Here is a 14,131-nt window from a genome sequence, read left to right on the forward strand (position 1 = left end):
CTCGTTACCAAATTAAGAATTTTATCGAGGTAAACTCTTCAACTCCTTTAATTCTCGAAAATTCCACGTTTTTGACTTTTGAATTTCTCGATAGAGGAGAGACAAATGAACGAATATATATGTGTTCAGCGATCCGACCGATTAGACTTGTGGATTAACGAAGGCTCGTGGCTGTCAGTGTCGCAGGATAGCCCCGTTTTCGTTGTCAGTAAGGGAGGAAGGCTCTAAGTGAGCTTTATCCTCGTTTTATCTTGTTTTCTAACCACCCCTCGATCTCGACTGTTAGGACGAGCATCGGTCATCTAGGCGCTCCATTTAATCCTGCTGGAAAAGAACCCCCCGTGGCGTGGAGACAAGTAGGGATATCCTGCGGGATAAGAGAAAGGAGCAAGAGAGAGAGAGAGGTGGAAACCGGCGGGATGTCGCTAATTCGACCCTTCGAAACTTGACCTGCTCGACTTTCTCCTAACGTCCACTTCCACTTTAATTTACGACATTATTTTCCACGAATCTTTTTAATTGTCCGTGGCTAATGTCGCCGTTTAATACGGCCTCCATGCGTCACGCGCGTACCGGATGTATCTTCGAGAATGATAGATTCATTCGTAAAAAAAAAAAAAAAAAAAAAAAAAAGAAAAAAAAAGTTATCCTCGGAGGAGACGTTGATGATCCCGTTCCCGAGATCGGATCGGGCAACTCGACGAGTAGATTGTACGTGCCTTGATACGTTAAATGTATTCGTGGAATATCTTTGAAATCTTGATTCGATAAAAAGAAATATAAAGCGATTTAATCTATTTCTGTCTCTGTCACATTGTCGTCATACTCGACATTTTTCTGTGTCGAAGAAGAAGAAGACAGAGATGTCTCGCTTCGTCTCTCATTTAATTAGGTTTAAATGTAAATTGCTTATAACTTGGGGAATAATAGACTTCAATTTTCGTATAAACTTCCTAAACGTAATAAAATACTACTTCTTTTAAGAATACAAATTTTTATATCAACTGGAAACACGATTTTTGTTCAATTAAAGAGAATTCGTATATACCAATTTCCGTTTAAAAACCATTGTTCAAACACATTGTTATAATTACACAATCGCATAAACTTCGTAGTAAAATACAACGTCTTCTAAGAACACAAACGTTTAAATCAACTGGAAACACGATTTCTGTTTAATTTAAAAAGAGTTCCTTTTCGTATATATCAACTTATTTATTCCTGCATTATCCTTAAAAATCACTATTCAAACACGTTATAATCGCTCAATTGCATAAACTTCGTAAAATACAACATCTTCTAAGAATACAAGCGTTTAAATCAATTGGAAACACAATTTTTGTTTAATTTAAAAAGGATTCGTATATACCAATTTATTTATTCCTGTATTATATTTTTCTTAAAAATCACTATTCAAACACGTTATAAATCACTCAATTGCATAAACTTCGTAATAAAATACAACGTCTTTTAAGTACACAAGCGTTTAAATCAATTGCAAAACACGATTTCTGTTCAATCTAAAAGCGGTTCCTTTTCGTATATACCAACTTATTTATTCCTCAAAAACCATTGTTCAAAAACGAATCCGCATTATCGCGCGATTGCGTATTAAAACGCAACATCTCTCGAACGTTAGGAAGGTTTAAATTGGCTGGAGACCACGGTTCCTTGTTTAATTAACCCGCCGATCGGGGGATCCATTAGCGGTGTCAGGGATTCCTTTCGATTTTCCGGGGAAGGCAAGGAAGAAGCCAGCCGTCCCGGTTGCGGAAACACAGCAACCCGCGCGTAATTCCCTCCTCCTCCCCCCCCGCGCTTTTAAGCCCCCGATTACACGCTCCCCCCGCCCCCCCCCCCTCCCCCCCCCCCCCCGCGCTTTTAAGCCCCCGATTACACGCTGCTCGAGCCGCTCCTCTCTCTCTCTCCCTCTCTCTCGTGTAAGAGGATTATATTTTGACTTTGTTGTGGCGCTCGAAGACGTTCGTTAGCGAAATCGTTACGGCGACGATCTTCTCCTTCTTCGCGTCGTTAGAGCCGAAACGAGAAACCGCGCTCCTTAGGATTCGCTCCTAAATTCCTCCCCTTCCTCCTCTTCTTCCTCCAAGGATGTTCGTTTCGGTTTCGGATGCGTCTTTTTATTCCACCTCTTTTTCCATCGAGATTCGAGACTCGAGAGGAAGGATTGAAAATTTGGGTGAACAGCAGGAGGGATTGAATCGTTTATGGGGGAGGGAAGAAAAGAAAGAAGGAAGAGGAAAGGTGGAAAAATCATTATTTACTCGATGGCGGAGATTGCGGAGCGTGGAACTGGAAGCATATTCGGGCGAGGGTTGGTCGAGCGCTTGGAGGGTCTGCGGGAGAGCCATCAATCTTTCATTCACGGGACGGAATTCGAAGTTATGAATGAAAGTTGCGAAAGATACGATGTCGCGCCGCCTGCCTTTTGTCCCCCTTAACGCGCCTTCGATTTTGATCGAACACCTTTCTCGCCGAATTTTCTCATTTTCGAGGAGAACAGCAAGTTTCCAATTCGTTCGATGGATACGATAGATGATCTTGATAACATTTTCATCGATATAATTATTATATTATATTTGTATGTGTAAGAATAATATTTCTTAATGAATTTTGGGTAATTATTAAGAACGAGAGATGCGTTGAAGGAAACGTGGTGGTGGACGATTGGAAGATTTTTGCACTTGGGATGCTTTTTCTTCCGATTGAACTCCGGTTTCCCAGAAACTTGGGGATTTGATTTTCTGGAACCGAGCAGGCTTGGAAGCTCGTCGATCATCCGATTTCACGGAGTAGTATGAATTTCCTGCAACCGTCCCGCCCAATTCCGTTTTTTCCCTCCTTTTTTCGCCGATTTTTACCCCTCCCCCCGTACGCGTCCCTTTCTTCCTTTCTTTCCTTTTTTTCTTTTTTCCCTTCTTTTCCCCTCACTATTAAGCCGATCTCTCTCTCTTTCTCTCTCTCTCTCTCTCCCCTCTCTCGTTTCTGTGTCACGGCACCTCTTCCCGCGGGACGTCCGACACGGCTGTCCGTGTGTTCTTTTGATTTATCGACCTTAATTAGTCGAGGATTCTATGAAAATTGCTAATGCGGATGCCCTGCTGCGTTTCTTTCGCTTCCTACGCGTATACGCGTCGCCTCGGATTCGCCACGACCGAATCTTAGACGAGCGCTCGCTCCTGAAGGAAGCGAAATTTTAAAATTTCCATCGATCTCGACAATTTCTCCCGTTTCGTCCCCGCTCTTTCTTTTCACCCTTGCTCCATTAATTTCGTTTATTTCGAGGAAAGTAGAACAGAGAATATTTCGAGGGTGTCCTCAGGTGGCACGAAGAATTTTCTGATTAATTTCGCGCGTAATCGATTACACGCACGGCGATACTAATCATCTTGTTGTCTTCTGGTTCTGGTGATTAGAAGACGCGAAATCGATTAATCTCGAGCTCGTTGGGAAAAAATAAAGGGGAGGACTTGGTCGCGAGACAACACCCCCTCCCTTGTATATATCGCAGCGGGACGAATCTTCTCGGGCGGGGAAAGTGGAGCGGAAAAGTTGGATTCCTCGGCCCACGAGGGATTTCGGCCCGTTTCCATCGGCGCGCGATAAAATCCTAAGGAAGATCGGTGTTGTAGGAAACTTGTCGAGAGTTGATCCAGTCCAAGTTTTTGCCCTCCCTCCCTTTTCGACGCCCGTTTATGGTTTCACTGCCCTCGGATGGCACTTTAGGGAAATACACGAGCGCCCCGACTCTATCGGCAACCTATAAGTACGAGCCTATTGTGCGTTATTAGCCAATAAAACCCACTTGCTGTGTTTCCTCGAGACACGCTCCGGAAATTCCTCCTCCTCCTCGCATTTCCTTGCTATGTACATGCGTGTATATACTCCCTTCCGCTTTTTAAAACTTCTCATTTCGCTCAACGTACGAATACTCAGAAATTAAATCATTTGATCAGTAACTTTATTTCCTTGAATTTTAATGGTAAAATATATAATTAATGTTCTTTGGCTCTTTTCAGAAATATTTGCCTTTCTCTTTTCACTCATCGTTCCATTCGAAATCGGATCTTTTTGTTAGTATTATTTGAAACAATATATAAGCGATGGATATTTGCACTTCCCTTATTCCCTCTTCTGTAATTTATTTACGAGATGACATGGATCGTTCGAACAATTTTCACTTTTGCCAAAGGAGGATATACGATCGGTATATCTTCGAAAGGGTTGATTTAACGGAATCGAGGGGTTAAAAGACTTGGATATATCCTCCCTCCGCATCCCTGATTAGCTTCAAGTTCCTCGTATTTCCGATTAAACTCGATAGCGAACGAGATCCTATCGTGCACCCCTCGTGCACCGTAATTGGAGGCCCGTAAGGGTGGACATTTGAATTCATTCGGAGTAGCTCGTTCCTCTCGACCATCCTCCCCTCCCTTTCTATGAACCAAAGTCCAACTCCGTTTCTCTTCTTATCACCACTGTAATTAATTTCTTTTCTTCCTATAGATAAATTCCATGATAAAAAAGCGTTATTATAGATATCTGTAAAACTTGTACTTCCATTAGTTTTTCTAAGAATCCGGGATTAACCCTTTGCGCTCCAGCCCTCAACAACTTCAGACGATTTCTTCTAGCCAACTTGAAATGATTTCACGCACAAATCACTTTTACGCGTATCTTTACACGCGAGGAGAGGAAATTTGTTGGATGTTAAACTCTATATTCGTCGTTTTGTGCGATATTTTAGTAATAATTAAGTAATTGCCAAGATGCACGACCTTGTCAGAGCAAGAATAAAATATCGCTTAATGTCTTTCATCTTTTTTATTTTATTAAGAGCACTATTATTCTTATTTTTCATTCGTTCTATATTCTTCTTATACCGCATCTCTATTTTCATCTCTCTGTTTATCAGTTCCTTAACGAACAGAAATAATTTATTCGCTCGAACTAATTTCATTACCATAATAAACTCGAAAACTTTGAAAATAATATTTCTATCCCTACGACTGTCAAACTAATTTGAGATAAAAAAATCTAACCATTCGATAGTATATTATTCCACGCTTTATAAGATTATAAAGAGTTTAATCTATTTATGAAGCGATATTTTAAAAAAGTCGCCATTCGAGCGCAAAGAAATTATTACAATTAATACACAGATATTTTCCGGAAATTATTCTTACCAAAATTACTTTAAGATTGCTCAATCTTAAAATAAGTCATCGAGACTTTTCTCTTCTTAAATCTCGAGAAGCTTCGAATCTCAACGCATCCAAAAGGCTAATTGCTGCGCCTATTCCAGGTGGAACTCGAAGGAAAAGGGGGTTGGTTGTCGGAGGAGTTCGTTCTCTTGGCGGGGAATTACCGCTTTGGCGGGTAATTAGGGGCTTTGGCGAAGGTGGTGGACATTCGAATTCATTCGAGGCCGCTCTCTCGGGGAAGGGGTGGTTTACCCTTGGGCGTAAAACTGTCTGAACATGACGTAACGCTCCTGAAATGCCCGGCTAGGAGCAGTTCGGAGCTGCTCCGCTTTTTGCGCTTGCCGGCCAGCCAACAATGGCCGCTTCTTACGCGGCTCTGGTCACCGTATATTATTAATTACTGTATTAATCTCGCCGACCGTGAGCAATCTATTATACACGGGGATAAGAGGCCTGCGGCGTCCTCCTCGTCGTCGAAACGTCCACCCTTCCCTCCCCTTCGATCCACGTTGCTCTGCGACTTCGTAACTTGCACGAGGAGGGGAGGGGTGCGTCGATGTAATCTGACGCTGGTGTTAACGAAGGGTTGGGTATAGGAAAAGGGTGTTAAAGGAATCTTGAAATTGTCCGTGGCGCCGACCGCTGCTTCTCACGCGCTTAAGGGGTGGAGGGTTGAGGATCGATGCGAGGGAGGGAGCGTTTCGAAGGAGATCAGGCTATTTATTCTCCTTTTGATTCTTCAGCTTTTTTCTTTTTTTTGTTTGGTTTCAACTTTGGAAGATTTGTTTTTCAATCACTTTGCAACTTTTGGAAATTTCTATTTCTTTTTCGAAGGGAGACGGAATGTGACGAAAGGGAAGAAATAGGAAGAACGATCTTCTCTATCTTCTCTATCGAAATCGGTATAATAATATTCCCAATAATAATATTCCCTTCTTTTTTTATTTTCAGGTTTATGCGCGGCGTGCATGTTGGCGAGAGTGGAGCAAGAACGTCTGGAGAGTCTCAAGTACGACAGGGCGACGATTTATATAAAGTGCGTGGAGGATAACGAGGAGACGAAGTCGGAGAACGACTCTGAGGTAAGGATCTCGTAGGTAAGGAAATCACGAAATTCGGGGAGGGGGGAGTGGAGTCGTGTTGTACGAAATTATTATTCGAAGCAAGGAAGCAACGGATGGATTTTTGTTAATGGCCTAGGCGCCGAGTCACCCGGACCGTTGTTGGAACCGGTCCACCGGTTCAGATTGATGTCGGTCGATAAGGAGATTGGCCCCGTTTCTCGTTCATCTCGACGATAATAATCGTCATTACGTTTTCGAGGCTTAAAGCCACAGCTGCTGCTTCCTCTCTTTCGTTTCTTCTTCTTCTTCTTCTTCTTCTTTTTTCTCCTTCTCTTCTTTTGCTCTTCTCGTCTCGATATCACGAGACGAATCGAGGAACGACGTTAAAGGGTGTACACGATTTCACGATGTTTGAATGGTTTCTTTTTTGCGGTTCCGCGCGAAGATGCCCCCGAAGAGACCGAAGCTGGAGAACACGAGGCCCTCGAGGACCAGGCGGAACTTGAAGGGATCCCACGAGCTCAAAGTTTCCTCGGAGATCACGTTGAAGGAGCTCAAACTGATGGTGAGTGTTTCTTAAATTTCATCCATTCTCTTGTCTTGTTAATATTGAACTTTTTTAATACAATACAATATCCAAATTCTCCAGAGATCCAAGAATTGTGCAAAAGTCTCTGGAGAATGTGTTAGAAATATAATTTATGATTTCTGAGATTCGCATCGGGCGAGGAGGAGGAAAAATTCCACGATAATAGATAATTCTTCCCTTTGGCATCCGGCCAACTAAACAAACATAATTTGCTCCATTTTAACGCGTTCCCCGATCGATCGTAGTTACCGGGAATGACAGTGATCGCGGTATAATTGAATGAAATTACTCTTGCCGTGTTTTTACGAGGGATCGTAAGGATCGTTTCCTCGGGTACGAGGAGGGAAAAGGTTGGTCCCTCCTAAAATCGGCGGACACCCTGTAAACCAGCCTCTCTCTCTCTCTCCCTCCCTCTCAACTTAGCTCTCCTTCGCGGTGGACGAAAGTAGTAAATCCGTAGTTATGGCTGGTTAGCATATGCCCGAGCCCCGCCGGTGTGCTTAAACTATTAAGCGTATTTATATTGCGAGGCTGTGGACCATCTCCTTCTCCTTCATCCGAGGCCACCGGCAAAAAGCCGAAAGAGCATAAACCTCGCGCTAATAACAGGCCTTCTCCGCTTCTCCATTCTCCACTTCGCTCCACTTCGCCCGACTCCGGGCCCTTTCATACCGGTGGCTGTTTCCATCTCCTCTTTTTCTCTCTTTTCTCTCTCTGTCGCTTTTTCTACGCCAACAGTTTTCGTTACGGATTCGTTAACGTACGACGAATAGAAAGGATATACGTGTGTTTCTGTTCGAGTCGGATGCACGAGTTGGATGGTTCGGGGGTTTCGAGATTTTGTTTCTCGGGAAAATTGAGAAATTGAAGGTTGTAGGGATTTTAATTTGTCGTCGGGGGTGGAAAGAATATGTCGGGGATGCGGAATAGTTTAGACGATGATTCGAAGGCTTTTAGGGGACTTGGAAAACTCGGAAATTAGAGTTTTCGCGTAATTAGGAAAGATGGAATGGTATGGAATATCGTTTAAAATTCTGTTTTAGAACTTTTAAAGGACTTTGAGAATTTTAATATCAGAAAAATAAAGGATGCGATGAATAAGAAGTTGGAAGAATTTTTTAAAAGATTCCGAAATTAAAATTATTAATTCTACTACTGGAAAGTTTAAATAAAGAATTCAATGAATAAGAAGTTGGAAGAATTTTTTAAAAGATTCCGAAATTAAAATTATTAATTCTACTACTGGAAAGTTTAAATAAAGAATTCAATGAATAAGAAGTTGGAAGAATTTTTTAAAAGATTTTGAAATTAAAGGTTTTGTGTAATTTTATTCTATTCGAAAGTTTAAAATAAAAAAATAAAGGATGCGATGAATAAGAAGTTGGAAGAATTTTTTAAAAGATTTTGAAATTAAAGGTTTTGTGGAATTTTATTCTATTTGAAAGGTTAAAATAAAAAAATAAAGGATGCGATGAATAAGAAGTTGGAAGAATTTTTTAAAAGATTCCGAAATTAAAATTATTGTGTAATTCTATTACTGGAAAGTTTAAAAAAAAATAAAGGATTCGATGAGTAAGAAGAAAAATTGTTGCGTAATTCTACTGGAAAGTTTAAAATGCTAAGAAAAAAAAATAAAGGATTCGATGAATAAGAAAAAAAATTTTTGCTACTAATTTTACTACTGGAAAGTTTAAAATGCTAAGAAAAAAAAGTAAAGGATTCGATGAATAAGAAGAAAAATTGTTTATGTAATTCTACTGGAAAATTTAAAATATTAGAAAAAAAAAAAAAAAAAATAAAAGATTCGATGAATGAGAAGAAATTGGAAGAATTCTCAACACTTTTTCATCGATGCGAAAGTTCCCACCTTAAATTCGCCTCTCATACTCCCATCCCATACGAAAAAAAAAATAAAATTAACACACATCCCATTAATCCATCCGCAAAGGAGGGATTTTTAAAAAAGGCGGTAGTTTTACATATTAAAACTACCGTACGGTTGGAAACTTCTAGCTCGGCCACTTATATTTTATTGCCAGGCCAGAAGGACGGGACAAGACGAGCAATCTACCCCGAGCGGTATCTCTCTCGCCAACGTTGCTTGGTTAACGAATTTTTCTCCCCGCGAGTTTCCCGCAAAAAGCCAACGGGAAACGGAGCAAAAAGGGCGAGACTGGTGGCTCGTCTCAGTTTTACCGCAATAATTGCCACTCCTCCTCCAGTAGTAAAACTCTTAAATTCAAGCCTCGGCGAGAGATGCCGAGAGGCCTCCGCGCCTATTTTCCTGGCCCCGGCCATTGAATTCTCTGATCGATGGATCGGCAACGAAGCGCAAACAGTCGGAGATTAGACGGCTTGGAGAAGGTTATTTGGCCGATCGAAGCAAAGGGTGCCGGTTTCTTCCAGGACGACGCGAAGGATAGGATTTGTGTTTGACAGGAATGGGATAGTTTTCCAGGCTTTTTGCCGGTTGGCAAAAATCTACGAATTTCATGCTCGGATGCGGACCAAGTCGCGAGCGAGCGAGCGAGCAACCGAGCAAACCGGGCCGCCGGTGCGCTTCGTTTTACGTAATAATCGTCCTGATAATAACCATCGCCACCTGTAAATATTACTTTCTACTCCGTGTTCCGTGTCACCAACCTTTTCTCGCTTCTCTCTCAGTTTTTTCTTTTTTTTTTTTTTTTTTCTCTTGCAATCCTCTCAACCGAGGATTGGTTATCGCTTTTTTGTCGCGCGAAACAGAGCTGTTCGAAGAGAGAATTTTGCCGAGGAATTGTGCGTTAAGTCGAGGATTATCGCGCAAAGAGTTTTCACCTATTTCTCCCGTCAAACTCGTCCCTGTTCATCGACGTTGCGCGTGCACTTTCGTGCAGATCTTAACGAGGGAGCGTCAGTTTCTTCGGCCCCCGAAACCGATCTCTCTTCGCATTTTTTCCTTCTAGTCTTTTTCTTCCGACAAACGCTGCTATTATCCTTGAGCAAGAGCTTCTCGAAGAATGGAGATGTTGGTCGAGGTGTTGGAATTAGGAGGGCCAGAAGAATATCTCTCTGGTCGTTCGAGGTTCGATCGAGATGGTGGTGCAATCTCACCTGGTTGATGTGATTAAAGGGTGCGCGAGGGAATGGAATCGATGATTCATCCACGTGGGTGTAACGGAACTAATTTTTGGAATTTAAAATCAATTTCACAGCGGACCATCCATCGTTTCTTGCCGTGTCACCGCGAGCTCGATCATAGAGATTCCTAACTCGCACAAGAAGCGATTCTTCTGAAAATTGGATCCAAAGCGATCAACGGTGGGTAGTATTCGAGGCTCCAACACGGTTATTCGTTTTGTACTATTTCTTTCTTTTTGTTTTTGGACGTTTTGTCCAAAATCTTGTCCTCTTCGATCAAAGAAGAAAATATAATATCGATAATGTTATATTTTGTGTGCCTGGAATCAATCGTACGTTTTCTCAACTCATCTTCTAAGAATGAAATACTTACTTCGATTTATCCAATACTCAATTTCCAAAATTCATCTCTTACTCTTGCAATCATCTCGCAATTTTTCTTATAAGAATAATTCTAATTCTAATTCTTCGATTTAATTTCCATTCAAAAGAGTAAATTCATAAGGGAGTAATATTTACTTTTCAAAATTCATCTACTACTCTGCAATCATCCCACAATTTTTCTTATAAAAATAATTCGAATTCTCCGATTTAATTTTTATTCAAAAGTCGAAAGAGTAAATTCATAAGGGAGCAATATTTACTTTTCAAAATTCATTTACCTCTCGTAATTTTTCTTATAAAAATAATACTAATTCTAATTGTTCGATCGAATTTCTATCCAAGAGACGAAAAAGTAAATTTATAAGGTAGCAATATTTACTTTCTAAAATTTATTTACCTCAATTTTTCTTATAAGAATAATTCTAATTCTAAGTTTAATCAAATTTCCAAGAGACGAAAAAGTAAATTTATAAGGTAGCAATATTTACTTTCCAAAATTCATCTACTGCTCTGCAATCATCCGGCAATTTTTCTTATAAAAATAATTCGAATTCTTCGATTTAATTTTTATTCAAAAGTCGAAAGAGTAAATTCATAAGGAAGTAATATTTACTTTTCTAAATTTATTTACCTCTCGTAATTTTTCTTCTAATTCTAATTCTAATTCTAATTGTTATCGAATTTCTATCCAAGAGACGAAAAAGTAAATTCATAAGGTAGCAATATTTACTTTCCAAAATTCATTTATCTCTCGTAATTTTTCTTGTAAAAATAATTCTAATTCTAATTCGTTGGATCGAATTTCCATCGAAGAGACGAGAGAGTAAATTCACGAGGGAGCGAATAAATTCGAAGGATGATCCTTTCGCTCCACTCTGGTCTAACCAGGGCGTTTCGCGTGTGCGCGTCTTCTCTTTCCGCGCGTTGGCTGTTACTCGCTCGTAAAACGGAAACCTGCACGTTTAACCCCGTTCGTACGGGGAGCCGGGCGAAGGGTAAACCGTTTCTCGAACGCGGCTTCCACAAATTAAGCAATTATCCGGACGCATGCTCCGCGATTCCGAGTTCGAGACCGAGGTCCTTTCCTCCTCCTCTCTTTCTTTTCGCTGCTCGCTCAGAACGGAGAGGTAGAGGTGGAGGTTGTTGGAATTTTCTACGTTCCGAGAATTCGTCGTTTTCCTCGCTCGGCTCGAAATCGAAATTACGTAGATCACGAATTTTGGATCCTGAATAATAATGTTATTCCACTGTTACTTAAATGCGAGAAATTTTTTTTTTTTTTTGTAAATATTCGTTTCACCACTATCGATATTAAAATTTTATTTAATTTAGAAAAGCAAAGAAGAAATTTTTTTTATTTAATATGAATAAAAATTCTTTTAATTTGAGATATTATTCTGCTGTTATTTAAATATCGCAAGAAATTTTTTTTTGTAAATATTCGTCACGATTTAGGAAAGAATTTTTATTCATCACGAGGAAAGAAATTTTTTTTTTATTTAACGTGTGAAATTCTTCTAATTTGGGATTCTGCTGTTACTTAAATATCATGATTTAAGAACTACGAGAATTTTTTTTTTTGTAAATATATGTTTCACCACTATCGATATTAAAATTTTATTTAATTTAGAAAAGCAGGGAAGAAATTTTTTTTATCTAACGCGTGAATAAGAATTCTTCTAATTTGAGATTCTTTTAATATTATTCTGCTATTACTTACTTAAATATCATGATTTAGGAATCACGAGAAGTTTTTTTTTTTTATAAATATTTCACCACTATCGATATTAAAATTTTATTTAATTTAGAAATCTAGGGAAGAAATTTTTTTTTTATCTAACGTGTGAATAAGAATTTTTCTAATTTGGGATTCTTTTAATACTATTCTGTTGTTAATTAACGTTGAACGTCACGATTTAGGAATCAAGAAATCGAAAAATTTCTTTTTATAAATTTCATCGTTATCGATTCAATTAAATTTCGTTTAATTTGGAAACTTAGGAAGGGAGGAATCTAAAATAAGAATAGACGTATCGTTATTAATATTTCTTAATTCTGAAACGATGGACTTTTTTTTTTTCAGACCATGCAAATTTGCGGCGCTGGACCTTACGACCAACATCTAATGCTGGGTGAACACGAGCTGACCGATCATAGTCAAAGCCTCGCCGCTCTTGGTATATTTCCCGGAGCACTTCTCACCTTGAAGGTAGGGCGAAGCATAATCGAGCATAATCGTTTGAAAAAGAATCGAGAGGAAATAATCGAGTCGAAATACTGTCATCGAAACGGAGAACCGTCAGATTTTCCTTTATCCTTTATGAAATTGTTACGCAATTAACGAAGAATCGGCCCAGGTAACGATCTCTTGCGATACTTTGGCCAATAAGAGAGACCCTGTTATCCCTGGAATCGCATTCCTCGAGTGGAAGCATCCGGACAAGACCTCTTCAGGATCGTTCGAAAGGTTGATCCAGGCAAGAAGAAGATCCGCGAGGAAGCAGAGAGACCGAAACGAACGACCGTCCGCTTCCTGTTTTCTTCTTGTTTCGATATTTTTTTCGAACATCTCTTCCTCTCTCTCTCTCTCTTTATTTAATTTTATTAAATCATCTCCTCTTTTTACATTTCTCCTTCCTATATTTTTTTCCCTTTGTATCATTCGCCCGAGTCACATTACTGCGACCGTTAATTAATTTAAGATTTCGTTTACTCGATTTATCCTCACGAACGTTCTCTTTCACGTCAATCCATTTCCATTTCTTCCATTATTTCAAATCGCTTCCAACTGAGGAAATTGCGTTTAAATAGCACCGCCCAGCTCCGATCACAATTCTCTCTAATCATCTCTCAAACCCAATCATCGAAAGCAATCTCACGTGCGCTTATTTAAAAAGAAAAAAAAAAAAAAAGAAAAAAGGAAAGAAAACCACGTAAAGAGATTCGTTTCGTTTCAACGAATAACAAGGAAGGATAAGGGAAAAAGAGAGAGAGGGGCGTGTTCGATAAATAGATAGCGGTATTCGTAAATGTGTATCTCGCGTATCTCGCGGCTTAGTCAGCCGCATTCGCCACGGCAGACCGTGATCAATCCCTATGTTTTTCACCGCGGATATACTTTTTCCTATCGAAACGCCGAAACGGATTAACGCATTAGCGGCCCGGATTTCAAACATTCCCCGCCAATTTGATTTCTCTTCGAATCGTGAGATCGAATCGGCCAAGTTTTGGACGGATTAGATTTCTCTAGAGCAGAAATTTCATTATCGATTATATCATACGCAATGAAATTCATATTTACGGAAATCAATGAATCATGGATGTTGTTCCATCGGTGCCAGGATAATTTCGAATAGTTGTTTTTTCTTTTAATAATTTTTGGATTTATTTCAAATGGAGTTTATATTTTTCAACGATCGATATATATCGCGTATAATCGAGAAAAGTAGACGTTAGGGAAGAATTTCATTATCGATTATATCATATGCAATGGAATTCATATTTACGGAAATCAATGGATGTTGTTCCATCGGTGCCAGGATAATTTCGAATAGTTGTTTTTTCGCGAGATTCTTTTAATAATTTTTGGATTTATTTTGAACGAAGTTCATATTTTTCAACGATCGATATATATCGCGTATAATCGAGAAAAGTAGACGTTAGGAAAGGGAAAGAATTTTATTATCGATTCGATGATAACACGACATTCAACATTTATGAAAATCAATGATTAATGGATGTTGTTCCATCGG

The 14,131-nt window shown here is 39.6% G+C and overlaps 1 protein-coding gene across 3 annotated transcripts in view; it reads left to right on the forward strand.

The window, feature by feature from the left end:
• The window catches only part of LOC102679698 (ubiquitin carboxyl-terminal hydrolase 48-like), a 77,611-nt gene that overhangs the window by 31,832 nt on the left and 31,648 nt on the right, over nucleotides 1-14,131 (forward strand). For 2 of the 3 annotated variants that reach the window (XM_006616725.2, XM_006616727.2), the window contains 3 exons: nucleotides 6,174-6,304; nucleotides 6,732-6,851; nucleotides 12,463-12,588. In XM_006616725.2, coding sequence (XP_006616788.1) covers nucleotides 6,174-6,304; nucleotides 6,732-6,851; nucleotides 12,463-12,588 — 377 coding nt within the window. Of the gene's footprint in view, nucleotides 1-6,173; nucleotides 6,320-6,731; nucleotides 6,852-12,462; nucleotides 12,589-14,131 lie in introns of those variants that run through there. The other variant, XM_031510896.1, reaches the window with a different exon arrangement.

This window comes from Apis dorsata, unplaced genomic scaffold (genome assembly GCF_000469605.1).
Source record: "Apis dorsata unplaced genomic scaffold, Apis dorsata 1.3 scaffold_269, whole genome shotgun sequence".
NCBI lineage: Eukaryota > Metazoa > Arthropoda > Insecta > Hymenoptera > Apidae > Apis > Apis dorsata.